The sequence below is a fragment of the Phocoena sinus genome, chromosome X (assembly GCF_008692025.1).
Source record: "Phocoena sinus isolate mPhoSin1 chromosome X, mPhoSin1.pri, whole genome shotgun sequence".
Lineage (NCBI taxonomy): Eukaryota > Metazoa > Chordata > Mammalia > Artiodactyla > Phocoenidae > Phocoena > Phocoena sinus.
The window spans coordinates 18,593,238-18,619,860 of NC_045784.1; the positions used below are offsets into that span (position 1 = coordinate 18,593,238).

General features: G+C 45.0%; 1 protein-coding gene across 1 annotated transcript in view; it reads left to right on the plus strand.

The window, feature by feature from the left end:
• Positions 1-26,623, plus strand: part of SMS (spermine synthase) — a 52,889-nt gene that overhangs the window by 2,456 nt on the left and 23,810 nt on the right. The window contains exons 2-5 of the mRNA XM_032620288.1: positions 14,343-14,463; positions 19,583-19,673; positions 20,226-20,290; positions 25,392-25,567. Of these exons, the coding sequence (XP_032476179.1) occupies positions 14,343-14,463; positions 19,583-19,673; positions 20,226-20,290; positions 25,392-25,567 (453 nt within the window). The remainder of the gene's footprint in view (positions 1-14,342; positions 14,464-19,582; positions 19,674-20,225; positions 20,291-25,391; positions 25,568-26,623) is intronic.

A 26,623-nucleotide genomic window follows, 5' to 3' on the forward strand; every position in this document is an offset into this window, starting at 1 on the left:
CTGTTGCTCTGCAGCATGTGGGATCTTCCCGGACCAGGCCTCGAACCCGTGTCCCCTGCATTGGCAGGCGGATTCTTAACCACTGCACCACCAGGGAAGCCCTTTTTTTGTTGTTGTTGCGGTCGCGGGCCTCTCACTGTTGAGGCCTCTCCCGTTGGGGAGCACAGGCTCCGGACGCGCAGGCTTAGCGGCCATGGCTCACGGGCCCAGCCGCTCCGCGGCATGTGGGATCTTCCCGGACCGGGGCACAAACCCGTGTCCCCTTCATCGGCAGGCGTACTCTCAACCACTGCGCCACCAGGGAAGCCCATTGGCAGGCGGATTCTTAACCACTGCGCCACCAGGGAAGTCCCCCAGCCAGTTACTCTTAATTCCCAGATTGTTGATCTTCAAGATGAGAAAGTTTTTTGTTTTCAAAGATGAGGAAAAAAAAAAAAAAAGAAAAAAAAAAAGATGAGAAAGTTTTGATGACACGGTGAACATTCTAGAAAGAAATCCTAAGGGGACATGTATGTATGCATCTGTGTTAGATCTTGAGTCCCTACAGAACTGTTTTGGGAGTAAGAGGACCCTGATTCTTATTGTATACCCCCATCACTTGATTTTGGGGGGAGGCTTGTCACCCTTGCTGTCTGTAGGTATCCACCCTTGTAGAATAAGGGGATCTGGCTAAACTAGGATCTGTTTTTGGTTTTCATTAAGGGGCACTTGGTGAGAAGTCTACCACCTGTGAGGTCTTCAAAAACATTTATTTTAATTGATAATAATGAGTCAGAAGGCATTACTCTTGGCGTGTGAGTATTGGATGTGACTCAAGGGTGAGTCAAATGCCTGTGGAGCCTGGAATCATGTTCTTTTTCTCATTTGTCAGTAATCCTTCCTCATGCCCCAGTTCCACGATGTGATTTTAATGGAATTAAACTTGAACCACTTAGTTATGTTATGTTACGATTCTGTATAACTTGGTTACCAGTGCAAGCCAGCTAGTACCCAGCAGCCACGGGGCCACTGAGGGCAATTATAGGTTGGGCCTGGCGGTGCCTGTTTAGTTCTGGCTGATGAGGTAACTCAGGAAATTTTAATTTCTGCTGGAAAAAAATCTCACCTTTGATCCTCTGGTAAGTGAAGTATTGGACTGTGAAGACTCTTGAGCCTAGAAAACATTTTGTGACTTCTCAGCCTGAGGCTAACAAGAATAAACATGTCCCACACTAGTACAGCTTAAGCATCTTTGGGCAGGTGGAGGACACGTGGTTTGTTTATGCTAGGCAGCCAGCGAGTGTTCTGCGTAGACCCGAGTGAGGTACGCACGACCTCTGCCCATCCTGGAAGGGTAGGGTTGCAGTCTTCCTTTCCATGTCCATTTCTTCCCCGGGCTGGGAGTGTCTTTGAAGGGTGACCTCCAGGGTTTTTATCCTGGACACAGTTCTGATACATCATAGATGTTTAAGAAGTACTGTTTAAATGGACCTGACTGATGTTATGGTAAAGGTGGAAAGCTAGTTCAAGTTCACTAGGGGAAAACGAGGCACACATTTACCTTTAGAATTAAGAGGATGGGTCCTGAGTGAGGAAATGTGACTGATGCTGTTGGGTCTGTCCTTTGGATCACTATAGTTTATGTAGGGAAACAAAGTGACTTATGTCATTCAAATTAACAAATTAGTTTTATAACAGAAATTTATTTAGTAAATTAAGGACACGGGAGTTCCCTGGTGGCCTAGTGGTTAGGATTCTGGGCTTTCACTGCCATGGCCCAGGTTCAGTCCCTGGTCGGGGAACTGAGATACCACAAGTGCGCAGCGCGGCAAAAAAAAAAAAAAAAACAAACCCAAAACAAAACAACAAAAAAACCATAAGCCTGCTTGGGAATTATGGGCTTAGCCGAAAAATGTTGAGGGTAGGGGTTCTTAAGTTGTGTGCCTTTGGCCCTCATTGGGGAAGCCTGTGGAGTGCTTCTCAGAATAAGAATTTTAAATGCATAAAATAACCCATTTATTTAAAATAACATTCTCAAAATAAAACCCCTAATATGTGACATAGTAAATAGTAATATGTGCTTCTTTCATAACAAAATACAGTCTAGCTGCAGGCCTCATAATTTCCACATTTCCGTAATTTCGGAGTAGAGCCGAGGAAATCCGTATTTCAGCTGTCATTTGATCAGGAAAAGCTGTGCTTCTGTTGTGACAGTGGCCAGGTAGTTGATAATGTGTGGTTTTACAAGCATAATTGAAAAAAATGCTAAGTTTCAATTAGTGAAAATAAGGATGTATGCTTTTTGCCATCCATGTTCACAGAGCCCCTGAATTGTGTCCCTTGGCCCTTGGGAGTCCATAGACCCCAGGTTCAGGGCCCCCAGGAGCTGGAGAGAGAACTGGGACTGTCATTTCTCTATATTGTTCCTTTTGGGAGGAGGTTTCCACTCAGGCCAAAGCTGTAAGCAAATGTCCCCGCTTCTTCAAAACATCTTTTTGAAAACAAAAAAGCCAGTGTTTACTAATTGCCTCCTGGGCTAGGCATTGCCCTAAGCGCATAACACATTATTTTATGTAATCTTCACAACAGGCATATGGTGGGTTTTATCCCCATTTTAAAGATGAGTAAATAGGCACATTGAAGTTTTTCTCTTTTTAAGTGGGCTACCTGTGATTCAAAACCCTGTCTATTTGATTCCAAGTCCTTTGTTAATTCCACAACCGGGAAGCCTCTAAGTTAAGGCAATGGCTGCGTGTTCCCCCCCTCCCCCCCAATTTATCACTATATGGAGACTTTTTTGTCTCTTCACCTTGGGAGGTGCTACCAGCATCTAGTAGGCCAGGGGTGATTTTAAACATCCTACAGTGCACAACGTTGACAAGCCAACATATCTGTGGTGCTGGGGTAGAGAATCCCTGGTGTAAATTCTAACCAGGTTGTTGCAGTGATCTGGATGACAAATCCTCAGCAAAATTTCCCTGGTTCTTTTTGGAAGTGTCCGTGGTGCAGGGAAGGAGGATGGGCCTTACCTTCCCCTGAGGTTTGCACTGGGGTCAGTTAGCACTTCCTACTGAGCAAAGCCTGTGGCTTCAGGTGACCCCCCACCCCCCATTTCCTGAACCATCTTGGACCCTCTCCACCAAGCTCCCGCTCTTCCATGTATTTATTGAGCTCCTTTCTGGCGGAAGCAGATCATCTTCATGTACTTACTTACTTAATTAACATCTTTATTGGAGTATAATTGCTTTACAATGGTGTGTTTCTGCTGTATAACAAAGTGAATCAGCTGTATGTATACATATATTCCCATATCCCCTCCCGCTTCTGTCTCCCTCCCACTGTCTTCGTGTATTTTTAATTTATTTAATTTATTTATTTTGGCTGTGTTAGGTCTTCGTTGCTGCGCGCGGGCCCTTTCCAGCAGTGGCGAGCAGGGGCTACTCTTCGTTGAGGTGCGCAGGCCTCTCATTGAGGTGGCCTATTTTACTGTGGAGCATGGGCTCAGGCATGCCGGCTTCAGTAGTTGTGGCTCGTGGGCTCAGTAGTTGTGGCTCGTGGGCTCCAGAGCGCAGGCTCAGTAGTTGTGGCGCACGGGCCCAGCTGCTCCGCGGCATGTGGGATCTTCCTGGACCAGGGTTTGAACCCGTGTCCCCTGCATTGGCAGGCCGATTCCCAACCACTGAGCCACCACGGAAGCCCATCTTCGTGTATTTTAAATAGCTATAACTATAAGCATAAAACCTAAACCAGTTTTGATTGCATCTAGCTGTTTGGTTCTTTTGTTCAAGAGTAGAAAAAGCTTTCTCCCTACCCCCTCAGCATTATCATTGTCCCATCACACTTTATCCACCACTGTGATAGAGAACATCCACACCCGCTTTAACGATGAAACCTTGGGCGGCTGATGAATGGGAAAATGCATGCGTGGGCCCCACTCTAGACTGACGTGAATCACAGTCTTTGAGGGGAGGGTAGTACTTGGAATTTACATTTTTAACCAGCTTTCCTCCTAGCAATTCTGATACTGATTATATGAGAACCACTATAATAGGATCCTCATTAAAAAGAAAAAAAAACCCCGTGTATCAGAAACCTTCGAGGCACCCATCCACGTCAGTAAGTCCTATGGATTCTACCTGCTACCCTCTCAGATTCCTTGCTCACCCTTTTCCTGGCTACAGTCCTTGGCCACAGTCTCCCTACTTGTCTCCCTCCCTTGTTTGGGAAGGGCTCAGTCAACAGAAACGCAACAGATCCCTGTCCCTTTTCCCATTTAAAAGCCCTCCTGTGAGTCCTCATTACTCTACAGATGAAGTTGAAACTCCTTATCAGCACTTCCAAGGTCCATGAAGGTCCATTTCTACCCGATTCTCCATCCTCACCCAACACACACTTGAGTCTCACACTCCTTGTGCTTCGAGGTAGAACCTGGACTCAGAATTTTCTAACAGCTCTGGGGAAGGTATATTTTTGTGTGACGTAGGTATTCTCTCATACCTTCATTGTCTTTGAAAATGTTTTCTGGACTGCTTGGGGTTAGGTCCCTTGTTAGGGTCTGACTACATTTGGCATGCTCCTTTGCTTTGTTGGGATTTAAAAAAAAAAACCTCCCTTTTCCCCAACTCTGCAAGATTCTTAATTGCACTGATCATGCTGTATTTGACCCCAGGCTGAATAATTGCACATTGCTGGGAATTCATTTTGTGAGCTTGCCATTAAAAATTGTGTAAACCTTAATGGTTTTTTAGAGTATAGTTCCGCAGTTATACCTATGTCTTTAAACCTGTAGAGGTGGTATAGGGTAAAGTTAGTTTGTGCTTTGTATCAAAAAGCCTCATCTATTTCCTACTTGATAGTTCTCTATTGTTTTAAATGCTTTGGAAGGGATAACAGCTGTTTAAGAAATTGATTCCATGATCCAGGCATTTAGGAACAATCACCCCAGCTAACAAGTGAGGTATTTTTTCAAGTAACCTGAAGCTCTGCAGGTGATGTTTCTTAAAAAGAGTGTTTTCCAATTTAATAAGCAACTGGTGGATGATTTGTGGGTTTTTTGTCTGTTTTGTTTTTGTGGGGGAAAGCTAGTTTTGTCTTGCAGTGGAGGAGTTACCAATTTGGAATCTTTGTATCTTTTTTTTTTTTTTTTTTTTTTGCGATACGCAGGCCTCTCACTGTTGTGGCCTCTCCCGTTGCGGAGCACAGACTCTGGACGCGCAGGCTCAGCGGCCATGGCTCACGGGCCCAGCCACCCTGCGGTATGTGGGATCCTCCCGGACCGGGGCACGAACCCGTGTCCCCTGCATCGGCAGGCAGACTCTAAACCACTGTGCCACCAGGGAAGACCCTCTTCTTTTTTTCTTTTTTTGGCCTCCCTGCCCGGTATGTGGGATCTTAGTTCCCCCACCAGGGAATCAAACCTGTGCCCCCTGCAGTGGAAGCACTGAGTCTTAACCACTGGACCAACAGGGAAGTCCTGGATTCTTTGAATCCTCTTAATTGTAATGAAATTGGCCGTATTTGAATCAGCATTCACAGGCCTTCCCTACCTTCTTGGGAGGTAGACTGAAGTGCTGTGGTCTCTCATAGCTTTGAAAAGTTAGAGCTTTTGGTGTTGGATTTGGGACCCTGGGTAAGATTTGGAATTACGGGCTTTATAATTTGAATTGAGACCACCGTGGTTATACTAACCCTTGGCACGTAAGGATTAGCTCGAAAGTTACTGGATTGTGGTTGGGCCTCTGTTTCAAAACGTGTTCAAGAAAGCTATTATTGAGTTTAGTTTTTGGAGTCACGCATGCTCTGCGCGTTTTAATCCACCATTTCACTGCAGTTGTAACCTAAGCCTGCTGGTGTGTGCTGCGGCTCCAACCACCATTTCATGGTAGTTTAAATACAGGCTCAGTTCTTTTGAAAAGTCAGGAAACCTCCTCAGTTGAATTCTGCCAGCCAAGTATGTAAACCATTGCACAAATGCTCTTTTAAACCCTTACGACTGGGCATTTTTCCAGACCCCAGGAAAAAGGCAACTCTGGAGCCCAGAGTTGTGGTGGGCCTGCAGTTCGTTAAACTGATGATGTCACCTGTGTTCTGGAGTGAGCTCCTGAGCTAGTGGCCGCACTTGTGATCAAAGGCATTCATGGGCTAAGCGGCAAAGTCAAAAGGAGCTGGTAAGAGCCAGGAGCGTGTTCTGGGTTCCTGAGCTGACTTGACGCTCTGGGTAGTTTCTCATGTACCTTAATTTCGCCCTTTGCGTGAAGGCACCAGTGATACCAATATCCCACACACTGTGTTGTTGGGTGGGATGTCCAATAAAATGTTTGGAAGAGTGTCAAATGATACATAAAACACTTAACACTAATTGCAGTACTTAGCGCTGAGTACTTTGAAATTGTGCCAGTGGGTAAAGATGATCTGTTATAAAGAGGTGTGAATTTCACTTACTGAAAGATAAGGAAAGTTCTGCTGGCAAAAGAAGAGGCAGAAAATAAAGGGTTGGCATGTGATTTGAAGGTTGGTCTACTTTACTTGACCTCTCTAAGTTACTAAAGCAGAATTTTATGAAGACGTTTTGATTTTTAAGATAACACTTCCATGGGTTTGTGTGGCACGACTGTTTTCTCTGGAATGGAAATTTCTCCTGTGAGGATCCTGAGCAATTTCTAGGATACTGTTACATTTAGCGCCAAATTATCTCTTCTCAAGGACTGCAGATCACAGTGGTCAAGCAAGACCGATAGGATAATGGACATTCTGAATTTCTAGAAAATATTAGAAGATTTCTCAAACTGGGTTCAACATGGGGTCCTTTCTCTTTTTTTTATTGAGGTGTTACTGACACATAACATTGTATTAGTTGCAGGTTACAACTAACTACAACATCGTAATTCGATACTTGTATATGTTGTGAAATGATCACAATAAGTCTAGTTAACATCTGTCACCATACATAGGTTGAAAATTATTTTTTCCTGTGATGAGAACTTTTAACACCTACTCTTAGTAACTTTCACATATGCAGTACGGTATTAACTATAGTCACGCATGCTGTACATTATATCCTATGACTTACTTATGGGACCCTTTTTCTTAGAACCGGTGCCATGGATCACACTTGGGGAAACAGTAGTGGTGTAGGTTTTATAAATGGTTTAACACTGAATTTTTGAACTGTTTAATGCTGCAGCTAAGTGGCCCAGTTGGTCTGGGGTTGTGAGGAAGGGGATCATGGGCCTGTCAGTCCAAGTGTTCCTAAGTGGGGTTTGTGTAGGTTGGAGAGAAAAAGAGCTTACTATCACTTTATTCCCTTTGGAATATGATAGGTCTTAAAAAAAATTTTTGTTTGTTTGTTAAGAGTTCCCATGCATATTTTTTTCTTTTAATGAAGGATATGGCTTTGCTTGAAGAAACTCCAGAAGCTGTTCAAATAATGGTTTATGCATTTGTCTTTTTACATATTTTTGTTTAAGTTATGTGCTCATTTTAGACTACCTGCAGGGTGTAGGGAAATAGAAAGGGGGAAACCCAGATCTCTTACCTTATCACAAGTAGATAACCTGTTGATATTTTGGTGTCTGGGACAAATGGCTTATTGTCCCGTATTTAACTAAGCAGGGGGCAACACAGTGTCATGATTAAAAGCACTGGATCTTTGGAGCCCGCTGCTTGAGTTTGGATCCTAGCTCTTAGCTCTACCACTTACAAGCCTTAAATGTGTAACCTTGGGCACATCTTGACCTCTAGGCCTTATTGAGACATCCTTGCCTGCTTACTGATAGCATTCAGTCTATTACCATTAAGTAGGATGCTGGTTGTACTTTTTTTTCACATATTTATTTATTTATTTTGGGCTGTGTTGGGTCTTTGTTGCTGCGCGCGCGGGCTTTCTCTAGTTGCAGCGAGCGGGGGCTACTCTTTGTTGCGGTGCGCGGGATTCTCATTGCGGTGGCTTTTCCTGTTGCGGAGCACGGGCTCTAGGTGCGCGTGCTTCGGTAGTTGTGGCTTGCGGGCTCTAGAGCGCAGGCTCAGTAGTTGTGGCCGTGGGCTCAGTAGTTGTGGCTCGCAGGCTCTAGAGCGCAGGCTCAGTAGTTGTGGCGCACGGGCTTGGTTGCTCTGAGGCATGTGGGATCTTCCCGGACCAGGGCTTGAACCCGTGTCCCCTGCACTGGCAGGCGGATTCTTAACCACTGCGCCACCAGGGAAGTCCCTAGTGTACAGTTGTGAGCTTTGACCAATGCATACTGTCCTGTGAACACACCACTGTGAAGATGACAATATCTGAGAGGATTTTTTAAAGCAGATACTTGAATGATTTCAAACTGTATTTGGAGTCCATTTTCCTTACCTTCCTCTTTTAGGTTTAGGGGTCTGTCGAGGAGACCAGAAAGCTGGTAAACTGTACAACCCAAGCCTGGCTCATAGGTTCTCTGACATGAGAGTCTGGGGTTTTGGGGAAAGGTTACCTGCATTTATGTTTCCCCTTGCAGGGAGCTGCAAACGGATCGGCCAACAGCTTTGGGCCATCTTCCCACTGAGAGAGTGCAGATCTCTGAGAGGGGGAGGTGGGAGCGGGGGTGGGGCGTCTGACCTGGATGGTAAATGGGAAGTGTGCATGGAGGAGGCACATCAGGGGGCTCTGGAAATTCCAGGGTCTGGGGAGTGGGAGGTGGGATGGAAGGAGGCTAGGTTTTGGGCCTCACCACTTGGGCATGGTGCAACCATGGAAATAATTAACCACCTGTTGGAGCTTAAATTGCCCGAGCTTTGTGGGAGAGAGAGACCTAGGAGACAGTAAAATTCGGGGAGGGGGGGTGGTCCTTGATGGTGAAGTGTGGCATTTCCAGCGCATATAAAGATACGTTTAGCAAGAATAGAAATTCATCTTCTAATTTTATAAGCCAGGTGCTGCTTAAATGTGAGAGAGCAGAGAGGAATGCAGCCACCTAATTGTGCAGAGGGGGGACTAGTGTGGCTCTGGCCCACAGCTGGTGCAGGGTGATGACCCTGCAGCGGCAGAGACTTGGCATTGTGTAGCTTAAAGCCCTCATAATTTATGTCCAGAGTTTTCTTAGTTGAAGTGTTTGAAGTTGTAAAAGACTTAGAGGCACAAGTCACGGTCATGGGGTGGAGAGTCCAGGAGTTTTTCTGGAAGTGTGAGAATTGCTTATTTCCTGAGGGCAGCCTCTCTAATGGAATTCACTTAGTTAAGGAGGGTACAGTATTTTAGCCTCTTGAAGCTGGAGAAGAGGGAATCTACCTGAAGCAGGGCACCTGGTGTCATAGGTTTTTATTGGGGAGGACTCTCTTTTCTACTTGGGCTAGTAATGTTGGGGGGTGCAGCTAATCTACTTATGTCCACAGGGTTGCCCACCTTATGGATAATGATTAAATGGCAGTGCCCGACTGTGAGGGATGGAGGGCTCGAACATTGGTGCCGGCTTCCTTATAGGAACCCTGTGAAGTGGTGCCTCCATTTGATGTTTGATGAAATGAGGTCTGTGAGGCCAGTGAGTTTGAGTGGTGCAGAGAGGCTGTGGTGGGGGACTTGTGGGAGAAGCTTCAGGGGACCGTTAAGGGAGATCTTAAGTGGCAGGGGTATTAACCATTGGTGGGAAGGAGTGGGGAAGTCTGGATTTTATTCCAGACTTGAGATTGGGACAGTGTGGTGAGCATTTGGGTGAGAGGCAGGTTGTAGCTGGATGTACAGATTTGGGATTCGGCTGTCTGGAGCTGATGGCCAGGGTCAGAGGAATGAGGTTCATTCTCCAAGAGAGGCCTATGACTGGATCCCTGGGACAAAATGAGGCAGGGAGATGAAACCTTGTCTTCCCTTGTCGCCTTTTGATAGCGGTATATTTAATTTGGACTAGACCTCCAGTAGACCTCCAAGTTGATTCTTCTTAAGTTATTGTTGAATAAACACACACAAAGTGGGCAGTGGTCTGGAAACGAGGACACTGAGTTGCCCATTGGACAAAGGACACATTTGCCCTGGGACAGGTCTCTGTGTTTCTGAGCACTTTGGAAGGCTCTGAGTGCTTTACTAGTTGCACATCATTCTTGCCTGGGCAGAGTTTTCTAAGAACTTGTGCCAAGCAACATTTTATTAGCCTAGTTTGGATTACCATGTCTACTTGAAAGCGGTGTACTTATATCTCTTTTAGCATTGAATCTATTTTCATATTTTCTGATTCGTAGGCACTTATGACGTTGCTGTTTTGTGTTCCCAAATTTGGGTGCGCTTTGACCCCAGGCTCCTACTCGCTCACGTGTAGAGCATCTAGTAGTTCTCAAGGGATTGCATTACCCACCTCCCTTCTGCCCCTGGGAAATTGGGGTGTGGGGTCTTTTTTTTTTTTAACAAAGGGGGGCTCTTCTTGTATTTAGTGGGTATGGCTGGGATTATCAAAAGTCCTGTGAGGGACAGGAAAGTCACTTACACTGTACTTTCAACCCAAGTTGAGGAACCCTGATAGAGCAAGCACATTTTGTTTGGTCATGTTACGTGCTCCTTACTAGACAGGCATAAAGGTTGAAATTGGATAATTGATTGCAGAGCATTTTCTGGGGGCCTGTCACGGGTTACCTGTGGCTATAGCTAGCAGGGAGTTTGGACTTTTTTCAGGCCTCCTGTTGTGTTGAATATTTTCTATAACCTTCTAGTGACTGTAGTGTAGTTAGCTTGGAGTTAGTGGGGGTTTATTTTTCTTTTTTTATCTAGTTGTTTAGATCAGTGGTTCTCACACGTGGCTGCACATTGAATTTCCCAGGGAGCTTTAAAAAAGTGTTGCCTGGGTTCCACCCCCAGATTTTTCTTTAATTGGTCTAGGATGTGGCATCAGAAGTTTTGTAACTCCCCAGGTGGTTATAATGCACAGCTAGGATTGAAATCCACTGGTCTAGGTGTTCCAGAAGCTCTGCAGAGATACAGGAATAAGGATGATTAATTTAGCTAGATGAAATTTTCATTTAGCCACAAAACATTTATTGAGCACTTGAGATCAAGATGACCAAGGAAGCTACCTTGTTAAGGCTAGTGGATCTCATTTCTTTGGTTTCCAGTTTTCATCTTAAAACCTTGGTTCTGGAAAAGAGATGCTAGGTAGTTGTTTCAGCTCCAGCTCTGCTTTCTGGAGCCCTCTCCAAGGGCTGGGAGCAGCTTGGGTGACAGGGGAGCCCCCAGGTCAGGAGGAAGGTGAATATGAAGTGAGGTGAACAGTGGGCAAAACGGCATGGTCCCCATGTCCCTGGCAGGGCCGGCACACTCTGGCCACAGGGACTGGGCGGTGGCAACAGCCAGAAGGATCATTCAGACCCGGGCTATTTCTACTGAGCTGGGGGGGTAAGCCCACAGTATAGAAATAAGGGAACACTAAACTGGATCTCTTTTGTAATCTGTTTTCCTTGAGTTTGAAACCTGGCTGGAGGGCCTCCATTAGCCCACTCAGTGCCTTTCTGCTAATTGTGCCAGTTAGAAAAAGGGGATGGTTGCCACGCTGGGCTTGGCCAGCAGTCAAGGGCTTTGCGTGTATCAGACAAAGACACCCCCTTTTCCTGCCCAGGGGACAGAGTTTGCTCCAGCTCAGCCCCAGGGCCCTCAGTCGGTGCACAGCCTGGCCAGTGATCCGCAGGATGACCCTGCCTGCACAGCCCTCTTCACCGGCATGGGGAGTTTGTGTCCTGTTTTGTGATGTGCCAGCTGAACACGGTCTTGAGGCCGTTTACCGGGAGTGATGATTTGTTTTATACACTTTCAAAACAGAAAACATCTGTTCTGGCCAGGGAGGGATTGAATAATTGCATAGTGGCTTTCCTAGTCACAGTTCAAGTACTGCTGGGCGCACTTGTCTCCACCGCCCCGCAGCTCAGTCACTTCCACGGTGGCCCGACCCCACCAGGCTTCGTTGACAAACACAAATGGAACGAGGTCAGTTCTTTGTATCAAGTTTGAAATTGAAATTTTTTTCAGGGGCTGAATTCAGTCTTAAAACCACAGTTCTGGGGGATATAATTCAGGCCTCCCCGTTTTAATTTCCTGAAACCAGTTCCAGAATTTTGCAAAGCCAGCTAGATTAGTCTTTGCCAAATGAGTTTCCCAAAGGCACAGTTTTGCTGGGAACGAGGGAGACTCAAATGAGACCGAGGCCACTGCTCATGCTGGGCGGTGCTTGTGCTCGGGTGGGGCCGTGGTGTGGCCGCTGCTCCAGTGGTCCCTTCCCGATGCGGGGCTTTTTCCTGAAGGGGCCTCAGTTCATTTTGGCCGGGCACAGGTCGTGGCTCTTCCACCCTGCCCAGGTCTCCGCGACCTGCTGGGCGCTCACTGCCTTCTGAAAGGAGGAGCCCCCTCCTTTGTGGGTGAACCGCTGTTGGTATTTTTTATGGGGGTTTGCAGTCCCTTCGCTCTGCTCACTTCTCTCACACTTGCTGGTACCCCACCAGGTCTCTGGGCCAGGGCTGCTTGTCTCTACCTACTCCTGGTGTGCTGTTTGGGGATGCAGTCTGTCATTTAGTTTTGTTCTAAATGCTGTCTGTGAGGTTTGGTTGTGCTAGCCTAATTGCTCTGTGTTTGGAGATTGAGAAGATTAAAAAAATCACTCCTTCACTGCCATTTTTGCTACTCCATTTGCTTTTGTTTGTTAAGCAGAGTTAAAATAGGACTTTTGGTGGGTATATTAGTCGGCCAGGGCTGTTGTAACAAAGTACTACAAACTGGGTGACTTAAAACTACAGAAACGCGTTCTCTTCCAGTTTTGGAGGCTAGAGTCTGAAAACAGAGTATCATCAGGGCCACACTCACTCCCTCTAAGGGCTCTAGGGGAGAGTCCTTGCTTGCCTCTTCCAGCTTCTGGTGGCTCCACGTGTTCTTGGCTTGTGGCCATTATCACACCAGTCTCTACCTTTGTCTTCCCCCACCCCTCTCCTCCCCTCCCCCTCCTCCTCCTCCCTGGGTCTTCCAGGCTTCAGTCTCTAATAAGGACTTAACTGGAATTAGGACCTACCTGGATACTCCAGGATGATCCATCGCTAGATCCTTAAATTAACTACATCTGCAAAAACCCTTTTCCAAATCAGGTTGCACTCCCAAGTTCTGGGGGTTAGGGTGTGGACATAACTTTGGGGGGCCACTATTCCACCCACGACAGTTGGAGTGGATGAAATCATCCGCTTTGTAAGTGGCAATTTACATTTTTAAAAATGTCTGCATAGGCCAGAATAAGACACATGTGCTGCCCAGTTTGGCCTCTGAACCCAGTTTGTGGCCTTCGTTCTTATTGTGCACTGGAAGGTGTTGGGAGCGTAGTTCCAAATGTCATTGGAGATAGACTCTTGCGTAGATTGAGGAAATCCTTCCAGTCTGTTTTGGCACTCCTTAGTTTCTGGAAGGAATTCTAGTGTAATTTTCTTGTGAAACCACACTGTGGTCAGCTGTGGATCTTGTTTTTTTTTTTTTCTTTTGCCCTCGGTTCAGGTCACAGGGATGCTTTGTTTTGACGCTTTGCAGCCCCTGCTCTTTTCCTTTGTGTGGAAAAAGCACCAGCCTGTGGCGGGCTCTTGAGACAATACAGAGTAATCCCTTTTGTCTCATCTTGCTTCTTTATCTTACCCTTCTCAAGGAGTGAGTACTTTTGCAGATACAACTAGATAAGAATAAATTGCATTTTGTTTTTATCTAAATATCATAATGATGGATGTTCTTGAAGATTGTGGCTTCAAGTGAACCTACAGAGGTTAACGCAGTTTCTATAACCTTGACCTCAGTCCTTGACCTGAGCCCCACTTTGGTAGCAGGGAGTGGGATGGGAGATGGGGTCACAATGCCTAGCAGCTTGTACCATATTGAATTGTTGTTCGGTTTCTACCAGTTAGAGATAGGTTACTGAGTGGCGCCATTTATTTTTTCCAATAATAAAAGCAAGCCATCCTTATTGTAGAAAACCTGGAACACAAAGCCAAAAGTTTTGAAGTTGTTTATGATACCCATCAACAGTGGATGGAATTCTTTTTCTAGTACTCTGTATTCTCATTAACTTACTTAACCTGAAGTGGAATGTCTTTTATTGTGTTTGTATTTCTGGTTTCTGGCTAGCCTGAATATTTTGTTAGACTATTTCTAGTTTCCTGAATATCTGTCTGCATTTTTGGCACAGCTGTTTTGTGGTTGGTGTTGCCATTCATATTTTGTTCCTTGGTAATCTGAAGCCTCTCCTTATAGGGTTCAGAACGTTGTAGCTCACGACAAAGGGGATAAGCGACGCTGGCAGCTCTGTTCAGGTTTTCTTAAAAGTTCATTCATCAAACTGTGCCTCGCTGGCTTTGCTTCTGAATGTTTCACTCTGACCATCTTGCCTTCTCCCCCTGTTCTCCAGCTGATGGTGAGACCATTCTGAAAGGCCTCCAGTCCATTTTCCAGGAGCAGGGGATGATGGAGTCGGTGCATACCTGGCAGGACCATGGCTATTTAGCGACCTACGTAAACAAAAACGGCAGGTGAGGCGGCCTTGAGTGCTCCTATTCAGGTCTGAGCACTTCAGCAGTGTGTGTGTGTGTGTGTGTGTGTGTGTGTGTGTGTGTGTGTGTGTGTGTGTGGAGGGGCGGGGATGTGTGTTTGTATGTGTGGGTGGATGTGTGCGTAAAGGGTGGTGGTGGGGTGGTGTCCTGGTTTTTTTCTTTCCTCCGTTGGCATCTTTGAGGAGGGGCTAGAATTCAGTGCTTCTCAGCTCTAGCTGCACAGTAGAATTGCCTGGGAGTGCCTTCACAAAATCCCATGCCCAGGCACTCCCCCCAGAGGTTGAGGCCACTGGGCATCGCTGCTTCTCCAAACACCCCCCGGCGATTCTGTGTGGCCAAGACCCAGAACCCTTGAGCAGCATAAGCAGTGTGAACCGGCAGGCAGTGATCCAGATGGCATGCTCCACTGCAAGAGTTTCTGCTGCACAGTCTGGGGCAGTACCCCAAACAGCATTTCTGACAAGCTCCCAGGGGATGTCAGTGCTGCCGGTCAGCTGACCCCACTGTGAGGAGCGCTGTAGTACGTGGTTATCCGCTAACGCAGACTGTAGTCAAATTCAGGATGAGAAAGTCTGCAAGTAGCTTGACAGGAAGCTGAAGGGATCCAGGAGTTGATTTTGTTTGTTTTTTCTCCTTAAGACTTTATAGATGGTCTAGACTTCTTACCTGATCATATGTAAATGAAAGTCAGCCTAAGACTGGGAAAGGAAATGACTGATAACAGAAGACACTGGTGCATTGAGCTCTTTGCATTTCCCTAAGTCTTGGTTTGTATCTTCTAGACTGTCTCGTGTGTAAAACCCGGTTAAGATTCTTAGTAATTTGCACTATTAATTTTAAAATGTGAACTCCTGGGTATTTTTGATGGCTTTCATTCTGTTCTCTAAATTCTAGAATTCCACGTGGCTTCATTAATGTCCCATACTCTCTCCCTTGTTTTTCTAATTAAAAGAAGACACTCCCCCCCCCAAATCTTACAGAGGCCCAGAAGACAGTGCTGTGAGGTGAGGGAAACTTGTACTTTTGAGCTCAGCCCCGCTTCCATTATTTTCTTTATAAGGGTACATGGTTCACCCCTGTGGTGGTGATTGTTGTTTCTGACTATGTAGCAAACGTCCATATATGCCTGTAGCAGATACCTCCAACATATCTAAAATGATTTCTTCTCAAGGGTGGCCCAAACCTTCTACTGCCTCTGTCCTCGGGCTCTGGCCCAGTTAATGGTGAGTCCCATAGAAGCAGAGGTCTGCAGCTGGCCTTGCACCCTCCAGCCTCTCTTCTCCATCCTCCCTGCCCCCATGTCTCACTGTCCTAGCTGTGGTCCGTCCTTTGGGGACACAGCAATCAGGCCTTGCCTCTCTCCCACCTTGGTAGGTTCCTCCTCCACTCCAGGTGAAGCCTTGCATCTCTTACCACCTCCTAAGGGCCTTTGCAGCTGGCCACGACCAACCTCTTTACCTCAGTTCTTGAATCTTCTGCCCTAGACACCAATCCCAGTTTTCTAGAAGGCTTAGGATTCTTCCTGGAAGGGAGTTTTTGAGTAATAAGAGCTGTTGGAAGTTGGTTCTGAAAGCAAAAAAAAAGAGAAAAATTAACATACTTATTAGTTTACTTTTTTGTTTTTTGGCCGTGCCGTATAGCTTGCAGGATCTTAGTTCCCCAACCAGGGATGGAACCTGGCCCCTTGCAGTGGAAGCACGGAGTCCTAAGCACTAGTCTACTAGGGAATTCCCTAATATGCTTAGTTTAAAAACTTGTTTTCCACATTGGTCTTCCTCTTCTCTCACTTGGTTAGCTGGGACCCATCCCCATGTGGCCTGTCGTGAAACCTCACTCATTCCTGTCTTCCATGCCCAGGCACCTGTTGGCTCAGGGTAGGGACTGCAGCTCCCAGCTGGGCTTTTGGCCTCACTTCTGGTTAATGACCCCTTTGTGTGTGGTCCTGGTCCTCAGTCACCTTTTTTCTTGGTCTCCATTTTCTCCCCCTTGCAACTTTTCCTCTTTCTTTATTTCTGGTTTTAATCTGGTGAGATTTGACTCTACCTTTCGGCATTCTCTGTGTTCCTAGGTTCTCTGGCGGGGGATTCTTCGCTAGAACCACCTAGCTGGTTAAGAGGTGGCATTTCTCTCTCCTTCCTTTACCCCTGGCCCTTCTCCTTTGTGTGACTGGTGGTGGTGGTGGGTGGGGATGGTCAGCTCGTGCAGGTGCAGATGAGTTTGTGGTGTCCTGGGCCTGAACTTGATTTTTTTTTTTTTAACATCTTTATTGGGGTATAATTGCTTTACAATGGTGTGTTAGTTTCTGATTTATAACAAAGTGAATCAGCCATACATATACATGTGCTCCCATGTGTCTTCCCTCTTGCGTCTCCCTCCCTCCCACTCTCCCCCCCCACCCCTCCAGGCTGTCCCAAAGCCCCGAGCTAATATCCCTGTGCCTTGCGGTTGCTTCCCCCTAGCTATCTACCTTACTACGTTTGTTAGTGTGTATATGTCCATGACTCTCTCTCGCCCTGTCAAAACTCACCCTTCCCCCTTCCCATATCCTCAAGTCCGTTCTCCAGTAGGTCTGCGCCTCTATTCCTGTCTTATCCCTAGGTTCTTCATGATATTTTTTTTTCTTAAATTCCATATATATGTGTTAGCATACGGTATTTGTCTTTGTCTTTCTGACTTACTTCACTCTGTATGACAGACTCTAGGTCTATCCATCTCATTACAAATAACTCAATTTCATTTCTTTTTAAGGCTGAGTAATATTCCATTGTGTATATGTGCCACATCTTCTTTATCCATTCGTCCGATGATGGGCGCTTAGGTTCTTTCCATCTCCGGGCTATTGTAAATAGAGCTGCAATGAACATTTTGGTACATGACTCTTTTTGAATTTTGGTTTTCTCAGGGTATATGCCCAGTAGTGGGATTGCTGGGTCATATGGTAGTTCTATTTGTAGTTTTTTAAGGAATCTCCATACCGTTCTCCATAGTGGCTGAACCAATTCACATTCCCACCAGCAGTGCAAGAGTGTCCCCTTTTCTCCACACCCTCTCCAGCATTTATTGTTTCTAGATTTTTTGATGATGGCCATTCTGACTGGTGTGAGATGATATCTCATTGTAGTTTTGATTTGCATTTCTCTAATGATTAATGATGTTGAGCATTCTTTCATGTGTTTGTTGGCATTCTGTATATCTTCTTTGGAGAAATGTCTGTTTAGGTCTTCTGCCCATTTTTGGATGGGGTTGTTTGTTTTTTTGTTATTGAGCTGCATGAGCTGCTTGTAAATTTTGGAGATTAATCCTTTGTCAGTTGCTTCATTTGCAAATGTTTTCTCCCATTCTGAGGGTTGTCTTTTGGTCTTGATTATGGTTTCCTTTGCTGTGCAAAAGCTTTGAAGTTTCATTAGGTCCCATTTGTTGATTTTTGTTTTTATTTCCATTTCTCTAGGAGGTGCGTCAAAAAAGGATCTTGCTGTGATTTATGTCATAGAGTGTTCTGCCTATGTTTTCTTCTAAGAGTTTGATAGTTTTCTGGCCTTACATTTAGGTCTTTATCCATTTTGAGCTTATTTTTGTGTATGGTGTTAGGGAGTGATCTAATCTCATACTTTTACATGTACCTGTCCAGTTTTCCCAGCACCATTTATTGAAGAGGCTGTCCTTTCTCCTGTATTTTTTTTTTAATATTTATTTATTTGGCTGCATCGGGTCTTAGCTGTGGCACGCAGGATCTTCATTGCGGCACGCGGGATCTTCTGTTGCAGCACAGGCTCTCTAGTTGTGCTGCGCAGGCTCTAGAGCGCGCGGGCTTAGTTGCTTCACAGCGTGTGGGATCTTAGTTCCCCGAACAGGGATTGAACCTATGTCCCCTGCATTGGAAGGCAGATTCTTAACCACTGACCACCAGGGAACTCCCACAGTTGTATTTATTTTTTAATCTAAGCACACTGCCCATATTCTCCAAACAGAACTCTTCATCTTATTTAGTGTCATTCAAACGTTTCTTTAACCACACCTTATAGTAAAAAGTGATTTCATATCAGATGTGCGCATACACATCTGCATATATACAAATATACATGTCTAATTGAAAGAAAAGTTTCTTCAGATAATTCTTACACATGTGTGATACACTCTTTATTTTTATTCCATAAAAAAGCTGGTCAGATACACTAAATTAGAGGTTAAAGCTTTTCCTGTAAGGAGCTACATAAGGTCCCTGTCACATACTCCCTCTTTTTTCGTAAGCAACTCTTTAAAAATGTAAAAAAACATATTTAATCTGCGGGCTTTACAAAACATGCTGCGGGCTGGATCTGGCTTGCAGGCCCCGAGCTCAGTGAATTTAGCCACCACCTGCCTGCAGTCAGAAAAACACGGCTCTGGGGACTTCCCTGGTGGCACAGTGGTGAAGAATCTGCCTGCCAGTGCAGGGGACACGGGTTCGAGCCCTGGTCCGGAAAGGTCCCACATGCCGCAGAGCAACTAAGCCCGTGTGCCACAACTACTGAGCCCGCGTGCCACAGCTACTGAAGCCCGCGCGCCTAGAGCCCGTGCTCCGCAACAAGAGAAGCCACTGTAATGAGAAGCCTGCGCACCGCAAAGAAGAGTAGCCCCTGCTCGCCACAACTAGAGAAAGCCCGTGCACAGCAATGAAGACCCAACGCAGCCAAAAATAAATAAATAAATAAATTTATTCAAACAAACAAAAGAAATACCACGGCTCTGTTTTGAACTCTGAGGGTAATTGGGAGAACCCAGTTTGCTCTTCACTACCCTCGCTTCCTTCTAAGGAGGAGTCAATCACTGCTGAGGAACCTTCTTAAAAATCAGATGCATAGGACTTGCTGCTGAATCACTTTCTGGACCCAAGAACCTGTTTTGAAAACCTTAGCACTTGATGGCTCTCTCTAAAATCTTCCCTAAATGATTGGCTTCCCTGCCCCCATGAAGAGGCTCTAATGAGAAAGCAACAGGGACAATTATGTAATATAGGGAAAAAAGAGCGGTGGTTTTGCCTTTTAACTGGGTTGGTGTCTTTTTTCTTTTGAGTGCCGTGATGCAATTCCTAACCTTAAAATTATGCTTTCCTCTGTAGCTTTGCCAATTTGAGAATTTACCCGCATGGATTGGTGTTGCTGGACCTTCAGAGTTACGACGGTGATGCGCAAGGCAAAGAAGTTGACAGTGTCAGTTTTCCACTTTTATTTACTCAAGTATTTGAGGATCACAAAAACTGCTCAGTTTAATGATAAAATTATTTTCACCTATTTGCTGACTTTCACTTATTGTTTTTCAATAAAATTTCGATTTTATCTTAAATATTCACTTAATTTTAAACTTGCCTCCCTTCAAATAAGTGATTTTAGAAGGAAAATAGTTGTTCCTCAGTAGTTTTTAGGAACCTGGCTGTCATCTTTCCCTTGACTGCTTGAGTACTGAGTTATGATTTTACTTTTGCACTGGAGGGAATGTAAACCTTTATCCAGGATGTTACAGCTGCAGTATTCTTGAGGCTTTCCCTTTGCCATTATTTTGTTGGTACTTTAGGCTGAAGCGAGGTTGACACTGTGTTGCACTAGTGGCGTGTGGAATTGTGCCAGGCCTGCAGGCTGCTGTAGGGGTTGGGGAGGACAGGTGTATCTGGGCATCTGCCAGTATCACAGCTCTGCCAACACGGTCTCAACCTCCTGTTCCACTCAGCTTATTCGATAAGCCCATTTCTTTTCTTTTCATTGCAGCTTTTGAACAAAGTAGAAGAAAGAATGAAAGAATTGAGTCAGGACAGTACTGAGCGGGTGAAGCGGTAAGTCCACTCCTGAATGTTCTTTTATATTTGGTTCATCGATAAAATAATCAGAATGGTGCTGTTATCCCTGAGCAGTGTCTAAGATGTAGAAGAGATCAAAATCGACTTCTGCTTCTGGCCACTTGGTAGACTGAGGTAGTGGGCCCTTACGACAGAAGACTAACTGTATATGAGAGAAAGAGATGCTAGACAAAGTGGAACAAAGGCAGAAGGGAGTGTACAGTGATTCCAAGGGGCTGGAACTGTGTAACGCAGAGAATCAGGTGGGGCTGGCACCTCGAAGGGGAGCTAGAAAACTCCTCGACCCTGTCCAGTAAAGAGAAAAGATTGTCTTGTCTTTCCTCAGAGTTCTGGGCCCCAGAGTAGAATTAAGCAGTTTTAAGAGATTTATGACAGCATGGGATGATAGAAAATTTGCCTCAGTGCTTTCGGGTAAGATGACATTGATACTGCAAGGTACTAAGAGTTTCAGAGGCCACCCACCTTGAGCAGCCCCTGGTGGGTTCTTTTCAGAAGAAAACGAAGACCATTAACCTTTCTTGAGGAGTGCAGCCACTATATGCCACATGTGGCTATTTAAAAACTAAGTTAATAAAAAAAAACAGTTCAGTTCCTCAGTCTCGCCTCATGTCTCTAGCTAATGGCTAGTGACGGCCATATTGGACAACGCAGATAAAGAACATTTCTGTGGTGCCAGAAATGTTCTGTTGGACAGAACAGAAGTATTTGTCAGTGGTGTCAGATGTTAAAAGAGCTTTGATAGAAGTAATAGTTTTGACATTTGTTGCGAGGGATAGAGTCTGGTAGGTCCTGGGAATTAATCATGGCTGCACAGCAGGTAATTCTGAGCGGTTCTGCCTTGCCCTGCCTGGGTGGCTCCTTATCAGGCCCTCGAAAGTGGGCTTGTCCCTTGCTCATAAAGGCAAACACGTACATGCAGAAACACAGAGAGACTTCAGTAAGGTCGGGGCATCACTGATGGAAGTGACCATCCAGAATACAGACTTCTCCATTTCAGGGCACTTTCCACAAGAGGGAGTCCTTATTGGCTGTTTAAGGACCTTTAAGTACATAATGGCTCATCCTGCTAAATTTGATCAGCCTAGAGGAAAGCCCCAGGGCAGATGTAAGATAACTGGAAAATTGTTTAACCTCCAACATGGACACAAAGCAGGAAACTGCATGTGAAGAGAGCAGGACACAGTGTAGAACTCGGCCACTTGATTGAAATCTGTTGGAGCACCCAGACTTGTTTACCCCACCCAAGTTCAGCTTACGTGTCAAGTCCTCGGGCCTTCCCCATCCTTAAAGAACTTGTCCACACCTACAATCTTTTCTGGAATTTCCCTCTTTTCCTGCTTGCAGAATTTTCCTAATCTTTCCTGGTCCATCTGAATTGAACGGGTTCCCACTGTGTCTTTAACTCGGTGATAATGAATTGGCCAACATCAAAATGCCTGATTTTTTTTTTTTTTAATTGGTCTGGTTTTTATTGGGATTACTTCTAGGAGTGAGCAAATAGATGGAATGCATTTATGGGCTTCCCCACTCATGAGAAGTCTGGTTCCTTTGTGGTTTTGGTATGGGAGTTTTTGAAGTGAGAATGCAGTTATACTTCCGATCTTCAGTTCAAAACAGCACAGGCCTTGTTTTTCCTTGTCACTGTTTTTACATCTTTTCATAAAATCAGGGTGGAGGGGGCAGGAAGTTGTTGGGAATACTTTGTTGTAGGCCCTTTGTTTTTGGCCTCAAAAGGACAAGAATGGTGCCACTTTTCTGTCTGGGGAATGACATTGTTAGAGACTGAATCATTAACAAATGACTCAGTAACATCTGAAATGATTACTCCCCTGTGGCCAGTGATTTAAATCTGAATTAAGAAGCCATGGGATTCATTAGAAACTTTATTTTCATATCCTGCTATTCAAAAGACAAGAAACAGGAAAAACAAGCTTACATCAGTAATGTTTTGTTGAAAAGAAAAATTCTTGCAATTTACACGGTGTACCTGAGGCCCGGGACATATTCTATCTTTCTACCATCTATTTTCAATTTTCTGTAGTGAAGGTTAAAAAGAGAGTTATGTAGGGCTCCAGAATATCTCCCAAAGCCCGTTTCAGGGAGATGCGCTTCATGTTAGTGAAGCCAAATCCGGCCTCTGTACCCCAACACTGAATTAAATCTTGGAGACAGAGTTTTGGGTGAAGTAGAAAAGAATAGGTTTATTGCTTTGCCAGGCAAAGGGGGCCACAGTGGACTAATGCCCTCAGAACTGCGTGTCCCGACCTGGAGGGGGTAGTGAGGAGTTTTATAGTAATGATTCAAGGAGAGCGTGATCCACTCGTGGACATTCTTCTGATTGGCTGGTGGGGAGGTAAGTGGGCGTCAGCATCATCAGCCTTCTGGTTGCAACTGGTCTGGGGTCTACGTGCTTGTGGGCAGCATGCAGTTAACTTCTGCCACCTGGTGGGGGCTTCAGCATCTGCAAAACAGCTCAAAGATATTGTTATGTGTGTCCCTTGAGGGGAACCAGGACCTTGCCCCAAGGCTGCACTATTGTTTCCTTTGACTGTTCCTCCCTCTTCTGCACATCCCCTCCCTTCCCTAATTAGCATCTGTTTGAACTGCCCATCGGCACTCAGGGAAGGTCTTGGAGGCTGAATGAAGCCCCATTTCTTGTAATCAAGAAATGGGGGACACAGAAAGGCTTTTGTGCCCAGGAGCCCCACAGGGTCCTGCTCGGTATGATCAAGGTGATGGCTTCCCCATCCTTAAAGATCCTTGCATCACCTCGGTGCTTTGTGACCACTTAGAGGGGTGGGATAGGGAGGGTGGGAGGGAGGCAGATGCAAGAGGGAAGAGATATGGGAACATGTGTATATGTATAACTGATTCACTTTGTTATAAAGCAGAAACTAACACATTATTGTAAAGCAATTATACTCCAATAAAGATGTTAAAAAGAAAAAGAAAAAGATCCTTGCTTCTTTGCATCTCTTTAAAAACCACTGTGTTGCTGTGGAGGAAAGAGCTCTTACCTGCACCCAAGGCACCACTGACTCAATTGAGAATGGACATTGTTTTCATTGGGTTTGTGCAAAGTTCAGTAATTGCCTGTAGCTGGCTGGCTGTCGACCCCGAGGGGTGGGTTTCCTCCCCTGAAAGCCCTTGAGTTGCTATTTGTTACTTTCATCCAGTGTCACAGGTAGCTCATGCTCCCACCTCATGCCACCCACCACCGATCAGCCAGAGGTGGAAGAGGCTTCCCCCAAGTCCTGTTTGCCTATTCTCGGGGTTTGTCCTGTTTGGGGTGCCACATTTTACAAGAAAAACCTCTGATCTGCCTAATTCCAACAGCTGAGTTTGTTCTCCTGGAAGATGAAAAGGTGGTTAAATTAGGAGGAGTTAGGATTAAATGACAGTTTATGGGAATTTGCTTTGTAAATTCAGTGCTTTTTGCGGATGTTAGTATTTCCTCATAGAAAGCCTCATTAACCTGTAACAGGTTCAGACTGTATTCTTGGAAACAGGTGAGCAGAAGAGCAAAGACTTACCAAAGCGAGTCAGAGGTAGCCCAGGCCAGCATTTTAGGTACCTGTGGCTTGTTTACTGTAAACCCCACTGTACTTGAGAACACAGGACTTGCCCATGGTTGTGTTATGTATGCAGTGAGTTCTCATCTTGTTTGTGTTCCACTTAATTTGCCAAGCCCCCTTTCCAGGTCTGGTTTTCCTTGTCATGTAGTGTCCTTTGCTGTTAGTTTCTAGTACATTCACCCTATCTAAAATACTCAGTATTAACAGAAAGAACTGAATGAGAAAATCATCAGTTTGCAGCTCTTCTCGTAATAATTGGTTCAGGCAAGAATGTTCTACATGCCAAAGCCACTGGTGAAGGTTTGTTGAGAGATCAGGACCTTGACCCAGTTTCACAGGACCGCTCCACACCCTGCTTAGTAATTTCAAAGGGAAAAACGGTACCTTTGCAAGTGTAGGGATCTCGTGGGCATCTGCTTTAACCATGTGGTCACTCTTTGCATCACCAATAATAGGACAGGAACACATCTCGTGCCCCTGCTGTGATGCTTGCATAATATGCCAACTTGACTCTATTGAAGAGATCTTCAGGCAAACCCACTTGAGGGATTTCCTGCAGAACACCTGGTCTGGACTTTGCTGTGATGTCAATGTCATGAAACACGGGGAAGGGGTGAAGGGTTGACGACGCCAACAGACTATTTTTTCTTTTTTAACATCTTTATTGGAGTATAATTGCTTTACAGTGCTGTGTTCTGCTTTATAACAAAGTGAATCAGCTATACATATACATATATCCCCATATCTCTTCCCTCTTGCGTCTCCCTCCCACCCTCCCTATCCCACCCCTCCAGGTGGTCACAAAGCACCGAGCTGATCTCCCTGTGCTATGAGGCTGCTTCCCACTAGCTGTCTATTTTACGTTGGGTAGTGTATATATGTCCATGCCAACCTCTCACTTCGTCCGTGTCCTCAAGTCCATTCTCTGTCTGTCTATTCCTGCAGCGGACTATTTTCGATTAAATGAGGGTAAAAAAGGGAAACGGCAAAATACAGTATATGATTCTTCATTCAAAAGTAGAATAGCTCTGAAGGAGATAATTGGCAGTTGGGGATACTTGAACATGGATTCCTTACTAGGTGCTGGTATTCCATCCATGTGGACTTCAGTGGATGTGGTAGTGACAAAGTAGCTATGTAGGCAGTCTTAACAGATTCCTGCTGGAGTATTTGGGGGTGAAGGATGATGTCTGCGATGGCCATTTTCTCCTTCAACATTTTTTTTTTTTTTTTTTCCTTCAACATTTTTTAGGGAAAATTTAAAGTATGCCAGAAAGGTTTTTTAAAAAGTAAATTCTTAATGTACAACAGTGTTGAAATTTGGTAGTGGCCATGTTTGTATAGACCTCAAAGCGCAAGTTTTAGATTGGTTGTATACTATTTAGGAGTGTGCCTGGGGTCATGTGGCTCCTGCACATGCTTGTTCCCAGGTCCTCTTTTAAGGCAGCCTCACCTAAGCAGCCTTTCTTTTAAGGCTCATTCCTGTTTTCCTTTTTTTCCAGATTACCACCCATAGTTCGAGGAGGGGCCATTGACAGATACTGGCCCACTGCAGATGGCCGCCTGGTTGAGTACGACATAGATGAAGTGGTGTATGATGAAGACTCACCTTACCAGAACATTAAAATTTTACACTCAAAACAATTTGGAAATATTCTCATCCTCAGTGGGGATGTTAGTAAGTATTCCATCCCTACCCCGATCGCGTGACAAAGTGAGAATGTATTAGACTGTGTTTTCCTGACAGATACCACCGTTGTGGATTTGTCCAGATTTGTCCATGGCCCTGCTGGGTTGTTGTTTTTTTTTGAGATGAGTATTTGCATTGGATTAACCTGTGGCTTGTCTGGGCTTTCATGTTTTATAGTAGAGCCATGAAAATTTTGTCTTGTTACTCTTTTTTCCTTAGTTTTCTTAGTGATTAGTATTTAGATTGTATTTCAAAAGAAAATGTAATTGCCTTTTTAAAAAAATTTTTTTATTGAAGTATAGTTGATTTACAGTGTTGTTAGTTTCAGGTGTACAGTAAAGTGATTCAGTTATACATATGTATAGAAATATATATTATTGTTATTTATATTCTCTCCCATTATAGGTTATTACAAGATATTGAGTAGAGTTCCCTGTGCTATACAGTAGGTCCTTGTTGGTTATCTATTTTATGTTGCTTATTTTTTAAGAAGTCTTTTAGATGGGAAATTCCAAACCAAAGTAGACAGAACAGTAAGATGAACCCACATATACTCACCATTGAGTGCCAACAATTATCAACTCCTGGCCAGTCTTGTTTCCCCTGAACTCCGGTCTACTTTTCTCCCTCTCATGTTCTTTTTTTTTACATCTTTATTGGAGTATAATTGCTTTACAGTGGTGTGTTAGTTTCTGCTTTATAACAAAGGGAATCAGTTATAAATATACATATGTTCCCATATCTCTTCCCTCTTGCGTCTCCGTCTCCCTCCCTCCCACCTTCCCTATCCCACCCCTCCAGGCGGTCACAAAGCACCGAGAACTGACCTCCCTGAGCTGATCTCCCTGTGCTATGCGGCTGCTTCCCACTAGCTATCTACCTTACGTTTGGTAGTGTATATATATGTCTGTGACAAAGTGAGAGAGAGGCATGGACATACATACCTCTCATATTCTTTTTTTTTTGCGGTACGCGGGCCTCTCAGAGTTGTGGCCTCTCCCGTTGCGGAGCACAGGCTCAGCGGCCATGGCTCATGGGCCCAGC